The 14,343-nt window shown below is 66.2% G+C and overlaps 1 protein-coding gene across 1 annotated transcript in view; it reads left to right on the top strand.

The window, feature by feature from the left end:
- COL7A1 (collagen type VII alpha 1 chain) overlaps positions 1–11,908 on the top strand; it is a 30,660-nt gene extending 18,752 nt beyond the window's left edge. The window contains exons 76-120 of the mRNA XM_075432890.1: positions 168–212; positions 362–433; positions 578–622; positions 777–839; positions 923–967; positions 1,256–1,291; positions 1,553–1,588; positions 1,777–1,821; positions 2,090–2,122; positions 2,295–2,357; positions 2,445–2,480; positions 2,588–2,668; positions 2,768–2,836; positions 2,956–2,991; positions 3,128–3,163; positions 3,291–3,335; positions 3,475–3,519; positions 3,644–3,679; positions 3,793–3,852; positions 3,991–4,116; positions 4,236–4,307; positions 4,535–4,570; positions 4,828–4,887; positions 5,076–5,120; positions 5,189–5,224; positions 5,374–5,409; positions 5,499–5,555; positions 5,939–6,010; positions 6,268–6,339; positions 6,447–6,482; positions 6,565–6,645; positions 6,735–6,788; positions 7,006–7,059; positions 7,135–7,197; positions 7,300–7,362; positions 7,649–7,765; positions 8,124–8,201; positions 8,281–8,334; positions 8,555–8,603; positions 8,683–8,730; positions 9,150–9,239; positions 9,610–9,693; positions 9,976–10,095; positions 10,784–10,963; positions 11,103–11,908. Of these exons, the coding sequence (XP_075289005.1) occupies positions 168–212; positions 362–433; positions 578–622; positions 777–839; positions 923–967; positions 1,256–1,291; positions 1,553–1,588; positions 1,777–1,821; positions 2,090–2,122; positions 2,295–2,357; positions 2,445–2,480; positions 2,588–2,668; positions 2,768–2,836; positions 2,956–2,991; positions 3,128–3,163; positions 3,291–3,335; positions 3,475–3,519; positions 3,644–3,679; positions 3,793–3,852; positions 3,991–4,116; positions 4,236–4,307; positions 4,535–4,570; positions 4,828–4,887; positions 5,076–5,120; positions 5,189–5,224; positions 5,374–5,409; positions 5,499–5,555; positions 5,939–6,010; positions 6,268–6,339; positions 6,447–6,482; positions 6,565–6,645; positions 6,735–6,788; positions 7,006–7,059; positions 7,135–7,197; positions 7,300–7,362; positions 7,649–7,765; positions 8,124–8,201; positions 8,281–8,334; positions 8,555–8,603; positions 8,683–8,730; positions 9,150–9,239; positions 9,610–9,693; positions 9,976–10,095; positions 10,784–10,963; positions 11,103–11,152 (2,760 nt within the window). The 3' untranslated portion in view covers positions 11,153–11,908. The remainder of the gene's footprint in view (positions 1–167; positions 213–361; positions 434–577; positions 623–776; positions 840–922; positions 968–1,255; positions 1,292–1,552; positions 1,589–1,776; positions 1,822–2,089; positions 2,123–2,294; positions 2,358–2,444; positions 2,481–2,587; positions 2,669–2,767; positions 2,837–2,955; positions 2,992–3,127; positions 3,164–3,290; positions 3,336–3,474; positions 3,520–3,643; positions 3,680–3,792; positions 3,853–3,990; positions 4,117–4,235; positions 4,308–4,534; positions 4,571–4,827; positions 4,888–5,075; positions 5,121–5,188; positions 5,225–5,373; positions 5,410–5,498; positions 5,556–5,938; positions 6,011–6,267; positions 6,340–6,446; positions 6,483–6,564; positions 6,646–6,734; positions 6,789–7,005; positions 7,060–7,134; positions 7,198–7,299; positions 7,363–7,648; positions 7,766–8,123; positions 8,202–8,280; positions 8,335–8,554; positions 8,604–8,682; positions 8,731–9,149; positions 9,240–9,609; positions 9,694–9,975; positions 10,096–10,783; positions 10,964–11,102) is intronic.
- The last annotated feature ends 2,435 nt before the right edge of the window (positions 11,909–14,343 follow it).

Here is a 14,343-nt window from a genome sequence, read left to right as displayed (position 1 = left end):
GGTCCCCTCCGTCCCCCCGTGCTGGGGACCTCTCGGGGGGACGGGGGGCTCTCCGGGGGGCAGAGGGATGCCCGGTGGGGGCCAGGAGTGGCCGTACCGGGATGGCTCTGCTCTCCCGTGCCCTGCTGTCCTGTTGATGTATGACCTATTTTTTTCCCCCTCACCAGGGCAGGGACGGCTTGCCTGGCCCCCCAGGGCCCCCGGGGCCCAAGGTAGGTGATGGCTGCTGCTGGGGACCTGCACCTCTGGGGATGGATGGCCACGTCCAGTCCCCCGGCAGAGGGGCTTGGGGAGGGCTGAGCCCCTGGGGGCACCTTCGGGGGTCCCCTGGGTGCTGGCCCTGACTGCGCCCTGCCCGCAGGCAGACGTGGCGGAGGGCAGTGTGATGGGCTTCCCAGGCGAGCGTGGCCCCGCCGGACCCAAGGGAGCGAAGGTGCGTGGCTGGGCGGGAAGGAGTGGGGCAGCCGAGGCTGCCGAGTCGGGGACAACGTGATGAGCAGGGCTGAGGCTGAGGACGGTGGCGGGGTGGACCAGGGGGCAGCGGGGGCTGATGGCAGCTGTCTTCTCCCCACCGCAGGGCGAGCCGGGAGCTGAGGGCGAGCGGGGACCCAAAGGCGATAAGGTCTGCGGTCGTAAGTCTCCCGCTGCAGCCCCGTGGAGCAAAGCCCCGGGCGGGGGCACTGCTGGGGACACCCCTCTGTGGGTGTCAGCAGGCCCTGGGGGGGGTCGGGAAGGTCCCTGCCTGTCCTATGACCCTGCGCCTGTCCCCGCTGCAGGGTGAGGGTGGCCTGCGGGGTGAGCGAGGGGAGCCCGGCGAGAAGGGCAGGGACGGCGCCCCGGTGAGTACCGCACTGTCCCCCCCGCCTGGCGCTGACCCCAGACCCCCGCCTGGCACTGACCCTGTCCCCGTCTCCTGCTCCAGGGCCTCCCGGGTGAGAGAGGGCTGGCCGGCCCCGAGGGGAAGCCGGTGAGTGGGGACATGGTGGGGGGGGATGCGGGCTGGGATGGGGGGGAAGGTCCTGTGGTCCCAGACCAACCACCACTGGCACCAGTGGGAGCGTTTGCATCTTGTTCACCTCTTTTCCCCCCCTGCGCAGGGCCCACAGGGCTTTAGGGGGCCTCCCGGTCCCCCCCGTAAGTGCCCTGGGCTGGGTACCACATGCTGGGAGCAGGGAGCATCCTTGGGGAGGGGGCAGGGCTGCTTGGGGGTGGTGGGCTCCTGCTCGCCGGCCGGCTCTGATGTGGTTCTTTGCAGGGCTTGCCAGGCTTCCCCGGCGTGCTGGGACGCCCGGTAGGTGTCTGTGTCCCCCCCATGTCACTGTGCCCCCCACCTCAGCATGGGTGCTGGGTGAAGCCGTGGGGGCCACCCTGCTGTCAGGGTGGGTGCTTGGCCCCAGGCGTCTTGCCAGGAGCTGGCCAGGCTTGTCCTCACTGGGTGTGGGAGCTGACCAGGGCCACTGGCACTGTCTGGGTCTCCTCTCCCAGGGGACACCCCATGCACCCACTGGGGAAAACCTGTCCCTGCAGTGACCCCATCTCTTTCTCCCTTCAGGGCAGCCAGGGAGAGCCGGGACCCCCAGGACCTCCGGTAAGGAGCCACCCTGTGCCATGTGCAGGGGACTGTCATGCAAGGGGGACATCAGCCCGGATGGGTGTCCCCCCAGGGAGCAGGGAGGTGTGGCAGTGCTGGGACTGCACCCCTGCCTCCTCCCTGACCTGTGCCACCAGCAAGCGCAGCCCAGAAGTAACGTCCCCTTGTCCCCTTGTCCCCCGCAGGGCAGCGCTGGCCCCCCAGGGACCCAGGGCCCAGCTGGGACCAAGGTATGGCATTGGCATCAGTTGGCATCTGCATTGGCATCGCCACGTCCAGCCTGGCAGAGGAGAGCAGTGCCCTGCCACGTTGGGGGGCTGGCGGGAGGGCCACATTTTGGGCTGTTTTGGGATGCAAGGAGGAGCATTTTGGGCTGGCTGCCCTCTTGGATCCAGCCAGCCCTGGGGAACAGCCCCATGGCAGGCGCAGGGACGTGGTCATGACCACTGTGGCTGGTGGGTCGGGGCGGTGGGACTGACACAGGCACTGTCTTCCCAGGGCGATCCAGGGGACCCTGGCTCCGGCATCCGGGTGAGCACCTGCGTCCTCCCCACCAGCACCAGCTTGGCCCCCCCCAAAACCATGCAGTCACCCCACAGCTGGCCAGCCCCACTGCCACGTGCCTTGCTGCGGGGCAGCCAAGGTCCCGGCTGTGCCAGGGCAGCGCGGTGTCCTGTCTCTGATGTGGCCATTTCCATTGCAGGGCTTGCCCGGTCCCCAGGGCGGCGTGGGGCTGCCTGGTCCCCCCGGCCCCCCTGGCCCAGGGGTGAGTATCTGCAGCCCCCCGACCTGCCTCCTGACTGGTCCTGGTGCCCAGGCTGCCGCTTGATTTCTGCTCATGTCTCCCTTGCAGGGCCCGCCGGGTGTCCCTGGGCTGCCGGGACAAGTGGTGAGTGTGTTGTCGCCACCTGCCCCGCTGCCATCGGTGTGGGTGCTCGGGGCTGCCTGGGGGGCTGCAGGACCCCCGTGCCCCAGCCTGGCTCTTACCACCCACAGGGGGAGAGTGGGAAGCCGGGCGTGCCGGGCAGGGACGGCGTGCCAGGGAAGGACGGCGAGGTGGGAATGCCTGGGAAGATGGTATGTTGCTGCTCCCCCCATCCCGTCGCAGCGGGAGCCCCGCGGGGCTCAGCTCGGGGTGTCTGCAGCTGAGCCTGAGGGCTGCGCTGCTCGTGCCAGGGCATGCCGGGACCTTCGGGCCCTGCCGGTCCCAAGGGAGAGCGGGGGGATGCTGGAGCCCCGGGGCAGGTGAGTGCAGAGCTGCCTCCACAGCGGCCGGGAGCTTCCCGGGTGCTCCCGGGCTGGGATGAGGGGGAGCATCCCCCTGCAGCCCCGCTCACCTGCCTGCTCTCTCCGCTGTGCCCCAGGCCATCGCCGGCCCTCCCGGTGCCAAAGGCGAGAAGGTAAGGAGCCAGGGTGCGAGGCGGGGGGGACCCCCATCCCTGGGTGCTGCCGAAGCCAGCAGGGCTGGGGTGGGCAGGGGTCCGCAGGACGCTGGCACCGCTGCGGGCATGCCTGAGCACCCGTCTGTCGCCGCAGGGCGAGCCGGCACTGCTGGAGCTGCTGGGAGAACCCGTGAGTTGGCCCCGTTGACCTTGTTCCTCCATTAACCGTATCTCCCCCTACCACTGTCCCCTGCCTGCTGAGGGGCGAGCCAGCCCTGTGGCCACCCCCTCCCCTAACACTGCTCTCCCCCCAGCAGGGCTCCAAGGGCGACCGAGGCTTGCCGGGACCCAAGGGCGAGAAGGTGAGTGCTGCTCAGGGGGGCTGTGGGGGCCCAGGGCTCCGCAGCTGCCTGCCCGTGGCAGAGGGGGGTCCGGCCACAGCTGCTCCCTCCCCCATGCATCATCATGTGCCCCTGCTTTTTGCTTGTTTCCCGCTGCCAGGGGGAGCCGGGACGATTCGGGGAGCCAGGGGATCCCGGGGAAGACGTGAGTAGGAGGCACATGGGGGGCCAGGTGGGCGGGTGCTGCAGGCAGCAGATGCTGTTGTGGAGGGGCCCGTGCCCCCATCACCCACTGCCCAGCCCTTCCTGGTGGCTTGGTGTCTTCACAGGGAGCCAAGGGGTCCTCCGGAGCCAAAGGGGAGAAGGTAAGTGTCTCCTGGTCCCAGGGGAGTGGGGGGCTCCCCAGCGCTGCGGGGGGCTGCTGCGGGTGGCACGGTGTCCAGCCAGGGGACACGCCATGTGATCTGCCACTACACAGGGATCGCCGGGTGTCGGTGTGCGGGGACCTCCAGGACAGGACGGGCCTCCGGGCTTGAAGGTAACCCCTGCCCCCATGTCACCCTGGCTCTCATTGTGTCCCCAACACCCGGGTGCTGCCCTGCCTCAGCCAGCCATGGGATAAGCATGCTTATGGGGGCTATTTCCCTGGGCCCCATCTTCTTCATCCCTGCGGCAGGGTGACATCGGCTTGCCAGGACCCCCAGGACCCCCAGGCTTAGCAGGGATCGCTGGGACGCCAGGACAGCCAGGTCTGAGAGGGGACAATGGGCAGCCTGGCCCACCGGGTTCCCCAGGAGAGAGGGTAAAGACTGTGTGCTGATCTGGGTGACCCCGGACCCTCAGGCAGTGCCAGTGAGGTCCCCACAAGCCTCGCTGACTGCCAGCCGTGGCCCCAGCCCACTCACCATGTTTTCCTGCCAGGGTTTGATCGGCTTTCCCGGGAGAGACGGCACCTCTGGACCACCAGGACCCGTGGGGCCCCCAGGGCCGGCCGTGAGTACGGGGCCCCAGTACCGCAGCATCCCTGGGGGTGCAGGCTCTGCCCTGGCTCTCCTGTCGGCTTGGGCAGGGTGATGGGAACGCACCCCACCCCTGGGGCTGGGGGTTGCTGGGGACTCTGGCACAGGGCAGGAGGTGCTGCGGGAGCCCCAGGGATGTTTTGCTGGGCACCTAGCACTGGCTTCCTCCTGTGGTTCACTCACCATGTTCCTTTCTTTTAGGGCATACAAGGAGCCTCTGGCCTGAAGGGTGACAAGGTAGGGTGAGGGCATCCCTACCCTATAGCGTGAGGGAGTGGGACCACTCGTCTCGTGGGGTGTCCCTGCTGCAGCCACCCCCTGAGTGATGCTGAGCTCACTCTGGATGGTGGCATGTGGGAGCCTGCTCTGTGCCAGGCACCCAGGGTGGTGGGGGGGCTGCGGGGTGTCCCCTGGCATGGGGAGGGGGACATGGCATGGCTGGGAGGAGCAGTGGGCGGCAAGGACAGGGACGAGCTCTTGGCTTCCCTTGGCAGGGTGCGCCAGGAGCCGGGCTGCCAGGAGCCAGAGGCGAGCGTGGAGACCCCGGGCCACGGGTAGGTACTGCCACAGCCCCGCTGCGTCCTCACCCAGCCCCCCCATGGTCTCACCACCGGGGACGGGAGATCCCATGGCTCCAGGCCCGAGGGGATAGGGAGCCAGCACTGCGCCTGTCGCCAGGGTGGGGTGACTCTGGGGGTACCCCCATCCCAGACTCCCTTCTCACATCGCTTTCTTCTCACAGGGTGAAGATGGACGCCCAGGGCCAGTAGGCGATCGAGGGCTGGCGGTAAATACCCCCCTCCCCAGCTGCACCCATGGCCAGGCCCCTCCCTGACCACCCCTCTCCTCTCGCAGGGCTTGCCTGGGAACCGGGGAGAGCGCGGGGACAAGGTAAGGGACCCTGGGGGCTGAAGAGCCGGCAGGGGCGAATGATGCACCCTCGGGGATTGGGGTCCTCGGGGATTGGGGTCTCCGGGGAGGTGCTGCCCGCTCCCCACTGCGCATCCTTGCAGCATCTCACCATCTCCCCTTCCTCTCAGGGAGACGTTGGGTCCCCAGGGCCCAAAGGAGACAAGGTGAGTCTCTAGGGTGGTGGGCAATGGGAGGGAGGGCAGCAGTGCTGGCCCCCCTGCTGACCTCCAACCCTCCTGCTTTGGGCATGCAGGGCGATACTGTGGTGGTGGAGGGGCCCATCGGAGCACGGGGCAGCAAGGGGGAGCCGGTAAGAGATGTCCCCATTCTCCTCGTCACCCTCAGTGTCATCCCTCTTGTACTGATGGGCAGGGGTTCTCCTGTGCATCCCCCTCCCCAAGGCCCTGCCTGCCCTGCTCCTGGCCCAGGGCAGCTCCCAGCCCGACGGGTTTGGTCCTGCAGCCCCTCTCCCCAGTGGCACAGGACAGCCCCCCCACCCCTTTGCCTGCCAGAAGAGCTGGAGGGGCTTCTTGCTGCCAAGGGACCCTCCTTTGCAGAGCGCATTGTCCTCTCTCCTTCAGCCACCCCACGGACCCCTGTGTCCCTGCCCCAGGGGAACTGTCCTCTCCATCCCAACATGCATCCAAGCATCCCCCCATCCCCTGACGCCTCTCTGTGTTTCCTCCTTTGCAGGGAGAGCGTGGTCTGAAGGGCATGGAAGGCGACAAGGGGGACAAGGGGGAGCAAGGCATGCCTGGAGAGAAGGTATGGGGCTGGGGGGTTGTGCTGGGCTGGGGGGTGCTGGCTTGGGGACCACAGAGGGCTGCAGATGGGGCGATGGACCCGGGCGTGGTGGCATCCCTGTGCCCCACGTGCTGGTGCTTGTGGGCACCCTGGCACGGTGCTTGGCACCCCAGCAAGGGGAGCTGCCAGAGCCAGCATCGGAAGGCCACCATGGCCAAGCTGTGGCTGTGCCGCAGGTCTCCCTCCTGCCCTGTGTTGATCTGGGTTTCTGCTTGCAGGGGGCGAGGGGCGAGCAAGGCGAGAAGGGCTCCACAGGCTTCCCCGGGGCACGTGGACCCGGCGGGCAGAAGGTGAGGAGCTGGGCACCTCCTGCTGCCAGGCGATGCTGGGGGGTACTGGGGGGTGCTGGGGGCACCGTCCCCCTCAGCTGCCCTAACCAGTGCCTTCGCCTTCCCAGGGAGAGGTCGGAGCGTTGGGAGAGGCCGGCGAGCCGGTGAGGAGCCGCGTCTCGGTGCTGCTGCCACCCCTCCGCGGCGCAGGGGCGGACCCCCGTTATGCTGTGTGCTCTCCCACAGGGCCAGCCTGGCCACGACGGGATTCCTGGAGCCCGGGGGGAGAAGGGGGACATGGGACCCCTGGGCATGCGCGGCCCCAAGGTGGGTTGGTCCCTCTGCCCACCGGTGCTCTCCCAGACAAGACCTGCACCAGCTTGGCAGGACTCTGACTCCTCTCCTCATCCTCACAGGGTGACCGGGGTGTGAAAGGTGCCTGCGGCCTCGATGGGGACAAGGGCGAGAAGGTGAGTGGGTGCCCGCGGGATGCCACAGGCGCCTGGGTGTGCCCTGGAGGCTGTGGCCCTTTGGATCCCCTCCACTGGCCGTGGGGAGCAGGGAGACAGCTGAGGCCGGAGCTCAGCCCCGCGGCAGGGGTGCGGGGTCCCCTCCTCTGCCCACGCTCTGGGGCGAGCGTTGAGGGGCGCAGGACTGACCACCCTGCCTCTCTCCTGCCTGCTGTAGGGAGAGCCAGGGATCCCGGGGCGCTCGGGGCTGCCGGGGAGGAAAGGCGAGCCGGTAAGCACCGGGCTGACACCGAGGTGGGACAGGAACGCACAGCTGGTGGCTGACAGACATCTGCTTTGTCCCCAGGGAGAGCTGGGTCTGTCGGGACCACCGGGCATCCCCGGGAAGGAGGGGCTCATGGGACCCAAGGTAGGTCAGGGCAGTGCTGGGAAAAGCGGTGCTGGCACTTCAGCTGCCAGCTCCCTGTCTCTTGCTGCCTGTGCCCCGCTGCCTGCCCCTTCCTCTTCGCAGGGCGACCGGGGATTCGATGGGCAGCAGGGAGCCAAAGGAGACCAGGGGGAGAAAGGAGACCGGGTGAGCGGGCTGGAAAGGGACGGGGTGCATTGCTCTGTGTTGCTTTTACCAGGATCTGTCCTTGGTCAGAAGCACATCAGAGCCAGGTACTCCCAGAAAAGCCATCTGGTGCTGCTGTAAATTATGTCACTAAACTAGAAGTGACAACAAATCCCCACTCTTGAAGAGAAGGCGCCGGTGCTGGTGTTTGAGGGGTGCCCAGCTGCAGGGTCAGAGGATGCCCATGGTGCCTGCTCTGGGGCTGGGGAGCTCTGACACCCCTGGCCTCACGCTCTGCTCTGCACAGGGTGCTCCGGGCGTTATTGGTGGCCCTGGTCCCCGGGGCAGTGACGGTGCTCCTGGTCCCCCCGGTCCCCCAGGGAGCGTTGGCCCACGAGGTCCAGAGGGCATGCAGGGCCAGAAGGTGAGTCCCCATCATGGGTGGCCGGTCCCGGTCTGGGTGCTGTGAGGGGGAGAGGGCGCTGCCTGCAGAGTGGGCAAGGGTTTGGTGAGCTCAGGAGCCATGTCCCAGCTCTGTCCCTGCCCTGTCAGCTTGCTGGCTTTGACGTCCTCCCTTGTGTCGCCCTGCCCAGGGAATGGGAGCCTGGGGCATTGGGATCCTGCTTGCCCTGGGTCTGGGCTGGACCCATCCCCGTCCCCATAGCCACCTGCACAGGCATCCGCAGGGGGCAGGGACAGGGAAGGCAGCACATCCATGGTGCTGGGGAGAGCAGAGAGGCTCCAGAGCCACCAGCCAGATCCTGAGCTGATGTCATTTGCAGGGGGAGAGAGGCCCCCCTGGACAGTCAGTGCCGGGGGCCCGCGGCGTGCCCGGCATCCCTGGTGAGAGAGGAGAGCAGGTGGGTGAGCGAGTGCCTAGCCCCGGGCAGGTAAGCCCCAGGTGGGCCAGCATCCCACCTCCCTTCCGCTTGTCTGTAGGGCAGTCCCGGCACCCAGGGGCTCCGTGGGGAGAAGGGGGAGCCGAGCATGACGGTAAGCAGCCAGGAGAGAGCTGGCACAGGCTTGTGGCACTTCAGTCGCCAGGGTGGGATGGGGTGCCAGATACGTTGTCCCACTGCCGCTGATTGAGGAGCTTCCCCCACCTCCGGGCTCTGCTCCGGCACACGGGCCTGGGGAAAGGGTTTTTCCTCCTCTCTAATTGCACCGTCCCCCGTTGCAACGTGGGCCCTTCGCCCCTCCGTGTGCCCGGCAGGAGGAGGAGATCCGCGCCTTCGTCAGGGAAGAGATGAGCCAGCACTGTGGTGAGCACCCCCCACTGCTGGCCCCGGGCAGGGGTCTGGCCCCTGCTGCTCCTGACCCCCTGCCCCGTCTCTCCCGCAGCCTGCGGTGGCCACTTCCCACGGCGCCTGGATTCACGTGAGCACTCAGGTTGCAGCTCTCCCTTCCTACCCCCCTGACCCTGACCCTGACCCTGCCCCATGCGTGGGGCACCAAAGGGGTCTCGGCACCCAGGTGTGCTGCCGGTTTGGGGGGGACTGGAGGTGGATCACCTCGGTCAGGGCCGGCATCAGCATGGGACCGTGCGCAGGGAGGAGGGGTTGTGCGTGGCAGAAGTGATGGCGCAGCAGGGATCCCCAGGGGCAGCCGGCTCGGGGTGGTGGCAGTGGGGTCTGTGTGTTGCCGGGGTCTGACTGATGAAGAAGGGACCATGGGGACTGCGCCCCATCCATGCTTGGGTGCTGGAGCCAGGGCAGGCGGGCTTGCAGGGGCCAGGACTGCTGGAGGAGTGGGATGGAGGGGTGGGGGCTAGGGGTGGGCTGGGGTGAGGTGGGTGCTTTCTCTCCAAGGAGGCTGGGGGGCTCAGGCCAGGAGCAGCCTCCACTCTGCGCAAGGAGGAGGAAGAAGCATCCGCCAAGAAAGGCAGCATGGCCAAACAGGTGATGGAGAGCCCGGATGACCCACAAGATCTGGCCCTGTGGGCACGTGTGCCTCCCCCATGCCCATTGTCATCCCCATCCTCATCCTGCTGGGCTCCCAGCGGGTGCTGTCTTACTGGGCAGCAGCTCCTCCTGTCCGTCCCTCCTCTGGGAGCCCCCAGCAGCCCTGGTCTGTGGTGCAGAGAGAGGAGGGGGTGTCCCCAGGTCCCCCATCCCTGGCTGTGTACCCTGACATGCTGCAGCAGTGCAGGGGCAGTGCTGGGCTGCTCCGCTTCTTCAAGGGGTCGTTTCCCCCTTGGAGGCACAGGGAAGTGCCCCGGGCCACCTCACCTCCTTCCTGATGGCTGCACCGTGTCCTTCTCCCTTTCAGGGCTCTTCTCTACCCAGCCATTCCCCGCTGGCAGTGCTCACACAGTCCCTGTGCTCAAGTTGTCACATGCTGAGGAAGAGGAGGGTGAGTGTCTTCCCTGTGCTTTTAGTCCCCGTCCCCCTTTTCTCTCGCTCCACTATGGGGCTGGTCACATCCCTGCCTTCTGGTCATGGGCACGAAGGGATAATCCATCGGTGGCCACGCTGCCGGTCCCAGGGGGCTTTAATTAAGAGTGGGGAGAGGTGAGGGCAGCAAGGAGCCTGTGTGCACGCGTGTGCATGTGTGCATATGTGTGCAGAGCCGGGGCAGGGGGTAACAGAACGGAGGGGGAGGCGAGGGCTGCTCACGCCCGGCGCTGTGTCCCAGGGCAGGACAGGCGGGTCATGCTTGACACCGACGACCTCGAGTACGAGAGTGAATACAGGGAGGACGAGGACTATGATGAGGTCCTGGAGATGGACGGCTCGGAGCAGACCGCGATGGGTGGTGAGCTTCCCTGTGCCCACCTGGCACTCAGGATGGGGCCACGGGGGGTGACCACGGGGCTGCCTGGGCTTTGCTGGAGTGATGCTTCCACATCCCACCTGGCAGCGGGTCCCCGCTCCCTCTGGCTGGGGGGATTTGGGATTTGCAGCCCTCTGGATGGCACCCGCACAGGGTGCGCATTCCCCATCACAGCGCTGTGCCGCACACATCGTGCAGACCTCACGCTCCATCCCCCTCACCAAAGCTGTCACCGGCAGTGATGGGTGATTTGCTGGGCTGGTGGGACCAGCTGCCCCTGGCTTGCTTCCTTGGATCCCAAAGCCCCCAGGAGAGCAGAGAAGCCCCCACGGTGGAAGCACCACGCAGAGGGTCCCTCTGGTAACCTTCCAAGGGATGCTGTGGCCATCGTGTCCCCATGCCACCTCCCTCCCAGCTCTATCTCCAGCCTTTGCTGGGAGCTGCCCCTGGGAGAGGGCTGGCCAGCGCAGCGTCTCCTGCCCTCACTCCCAGCATTTGGCCACGGCACGGAGATGTCCCCTGCAGCCAAACCCTGCCCGTGCTCGGTCAGGGGCCATCCCCTGCCTTCCCTTTTTGGGGTTTCTCCTCTGCCAAGCAGGTCTGGCTGCCTCCACCACCGGTGTGCTGCCAGCTCCTGCCCGCCCTCACCATCGCCGTTTGCCCCCCACAGCTGAGCCCTGCAGCCTGCCGCTGGACGAGGGGGACTGCCAGCGCTACACGCTGCGGTGGTACTACAACCAAAGAGTCACCGAGTGCCGGCCCTTCGTTTACAGCGGCTGTCGGGGCAACCTCAACCGCTTCGACAGCAAGGAGGAGTGCGAGCTGCACTGCGGGCAGCGCCCAGGGGCAGGTAGGCACGGCCACTGGCACTGGAACCGGCATGGCCGGCAGCATCCCCACCCCGTGCTGCGAACTCGATCGATGCAGAGCCAGGAGGACAGTGCTGGTCCCCCAGCTTGGCTCTGACACCACCTCACTTCTCTCCGCAGATGCCCACGGCGTTGCTGGTGGCAAGGCGGGAGGGCAGCCGGCAGTGTAGGCGCGGGCAGTGTCTCGGCAGGCAGGGCTGCCCGGCGGTGGGGCCTGGCTGCCGCCCCGGCCGGGGCTGGGCTGCCCGCAGTGGCAGGGGCCACGTACCCGCCAGCCCCCGGCAGGAACCTGGTGCTATTTCTAACGTGTCTTTTTGCTGCTCACGGGTTTTTCCTTTCATATCAGTTTTATTGCCTGTTAAAGTGAAATTTATATCAAATGGGAATCCACACCCCCTCCAAGGCTCTGAACCCCCTTTCCACCCAGAGGTTTCCTGGGCTGTTTGTGGTTTGATTTTTAACTTATTTGCTGCCAACAGCATGGCTCTTGGCCCCGTGCCCCCTCTCCGGTGGCCCAGGAGCAGAGCTGGGACTTGGCATGACTGGGCTCGCCTACCCTCATCTAACGCCATCTTCCCCTTCCCTGCCCGGCCACTGGTCCCCAACTGCTCCCCACTCTCTGCCGGGGGAGGCTGCCCGCATCCCTGGGCCAGGCGGTGCCTCCCCGCACGCCATCCCTCACCCCCCACCCTCCAGCTGGCTCCATCTGAATAAATTTCACCTTAACCTCAACCAAGGCCCAGTTCCCCTTTTGCGGCTGCAATGGTTTGGCAAAAGCCTGGGGGGAGGCCGGAGGCTTTCTCTGTGCGCTACCCTCCAGCTCGCACGCCTGCCAGCAGCGCATCTGTCTTTAATCTGGGGGGGCTCTCCTGCACCCCCCGGCCCCTTTGGGAAACCCTGAGGATGGTGCTATGTTAGAGGAGGTTCCTGCTTGCCTATGCTCGCTCTCCAAGGCTTTGTGAAAGCGATGTCGGCTCACGGGGGTCCACAGCCTCTGCCTCTCCCCGCCCCAGGGCCAAGTGGGGCCGTGCCCCCACCGCTTTGGGGCCCAGGGGGCTGTGGGCTGCCAGGGGGCCTCCGCGGCTCCCACAGGTACTGCTGCTCTCTGTGTATATCTGTATACAGCGAATGTATATGTGCACCAATGCGGGGGGGATGCCGTGATATTAAAGCTGTGCTCACGGGGAGATGACGCGTTTCTTGGCGTGCCACCAGAGATGCCCGCAGGGTCTGGGGCCAGCTCTTGAGCCAAGCGTGCCCTCTGCCCACCCCAGCTGGGATGCCCTTCTCAGCTGCTCGCTGCCGGCAGCGGGTCCTGACCCCCCCGGGGACCCTGGTGCCCCATCCCCGTGCCCGGCGCGTGCCCAGCTGATGCAAGCCGGGCCGTGACCCCCTGGCCGGGCCATGACGTGTCGGCACGTGGGGCTGCGGTTCTGCATGATGCACTGGGTGAATCAGCGCCAACAGCTAATTTTGGCTGCTGGGGGTGAGCCCCTGGCCGTCCCCGGGAGGAGGAACAGAGCTAGTGTTATTTCCTATCCCTGACGCTGCTGGGGAGGGTGGCACAGGATGGGTCACCCTGCAGCCACGGGGGTGGGCAAGACCCTCAGCGGTTTGAGCCCCAGCCCCGGGCACTACTCGCCCTGGTCAGCCCTCTGGGCTGAGCACCCACCAACTCATCTCATGCCCGGCCTGAGAGCCCCTGGGTGCTCCCACAGCTGCTAAGGGGGGAACTGTGGGGCAAAACCCTTCTGCGTGGGGCTCACCCCGCAGCAATGCCTACAGGCTGCTACCCACTGCGGGCAGCTGGAAGAGCGTCTGGGCCAGGCTGGACTGGTGCAGGTGGGCTGCAAACCAGTGGCATCCCCACTGGACTGAGTGAAAGTGAGCTGCGAACCAGTGGTGTCCCAGCTGGATTTGGTGAAGGTGGGCTGCAAGCCAGTGGCATCTCAGTTGGAATGTGTGAAGGTGGGCTGCAAATGAGTGGCATCCCCTAGTTGGACTGGTCCAGATGGGCTGCAAGCCAGTGGCATCCCAGTTGGACTGGGTGGAGGTGTGCTACAAACCAGTGGTGTCCTGGTTGGACTGGGTGTAGGTTGCCTGCAAAGCAGTGGTGTCCTGGTTGGATTGGTGCAGCTGGCTGCAAACCAGTGGCCCAAGCAGCGCCTTGGGGTGGCACAGCAGGGAGGTGACATGTCTCCAGCACTGTCCTCCAGCTGGCCAGGACCAGTGAGTCCATCAGGACAGCAACACCAGACCGGCACCCGGAGACACCCGGGAGCCTCGTGCGGGACAACACCAGGGGTCTGGCGCTCACCACCAGTGCCATGGATGCCGGCCAGTGGCGATATGCATGTGTGTTTCTCACCTGCTTAAGTGATCAACCAAGGCTGGCAGGAGCAGGAAAGCTCAATCACATGGAGAAAAACCCATCTCACGAGTCAGACGTGAAATAATTATGCCTGAACCAGAATCCCCTCCAAACGCAGCTGATGGAGCTGAGGGGACAAACGCCCACTCACAACCAGGGATGATTTCATCTGCTATTAGGCAAAATGTATTAATAACATCATGTGTGTGTCCCCCATGTGTCACCGTCACCCTCTCCGTGGGTCGGAGGTGGAGCTGGGGGCACGATAAGAGCCGGGGCTTGGTAGGGAGCGGGGCAAACCCCCAGCTCATGGTCCCTGCACCCCGGAAGCATCACCTGAGCATCGGGAGGACAAGGACCCGCTGGAATGGTGAGGCTTTGCCCTTTCGTGGTGCTTTCTGGGGGGGGTTTAGCTGGGAAATGGGTTGCAGAGGGTTGAATGCTTTTCATTACCTGCTTCCCAGCAAGTTAAACCGCCTCCAGCTGCCCGCTCCAGTACTTTCCGAAGGGTTTCACCCTGGAGATAGGTTGCAGGATGTTGGACACATTTCCTTGCCCTCCTTCCAGCTGGGCAAACCCTGCTGCGCAACTGATTTTGGGGAGAGGCAGCCATACAGCAGGATTCATGTGGCGGTGCCCCTGCACCCGTGCCGACCCCCGCCCCACAGCGCAGCTCCCTGCGTCCCCAGGGGCCCTCCTGGCACCAGGGCGGGGGCCGGAGCGGAGGACGATGCTGAGACTCTGCACAGCTCGGTGCATGTGGCCAGGCTCACACCCTTGTCACCCCGCTGCTGCTGACCCGCTGTGTGTTTTAGGCCAAGTGCCTCGTGTCCCTTCCAGTCGGGTGGCTTCTGTCCCAGAGACCCCAGCAGCCCCCTGGGGGGACAGCATCCACCAGGAAAGGCGTGGGAGGAGGAAAACCCCACAGCCCGTCAGGCCCCGAAACCCTCGGCACGTCACGCATCCCTGGCCAAAGGGAAGGTCTGGGCT

The sequence above is a fragment of the Opisthocomus hoazin genome, chromosome 11 (assembly GCF_030867145.1).
Source record: "Opisthocomus hoazin isolate bOpiHoa1 chromosome 11, bOpiHoa1.hap1, whole genome shotgun sequence".
NCBI lineage: Eukaryota > Metazoa > Chordata > Aves > Opisthocomiformes > Opisthocomidae > Opisthocomus > Opisthocomus hoazin.
The sequence above is the reverse complement of the archived record's forward strand: the minus strand, read 5'-3'. Positions and strand labels throughout refer to the sequence as shown.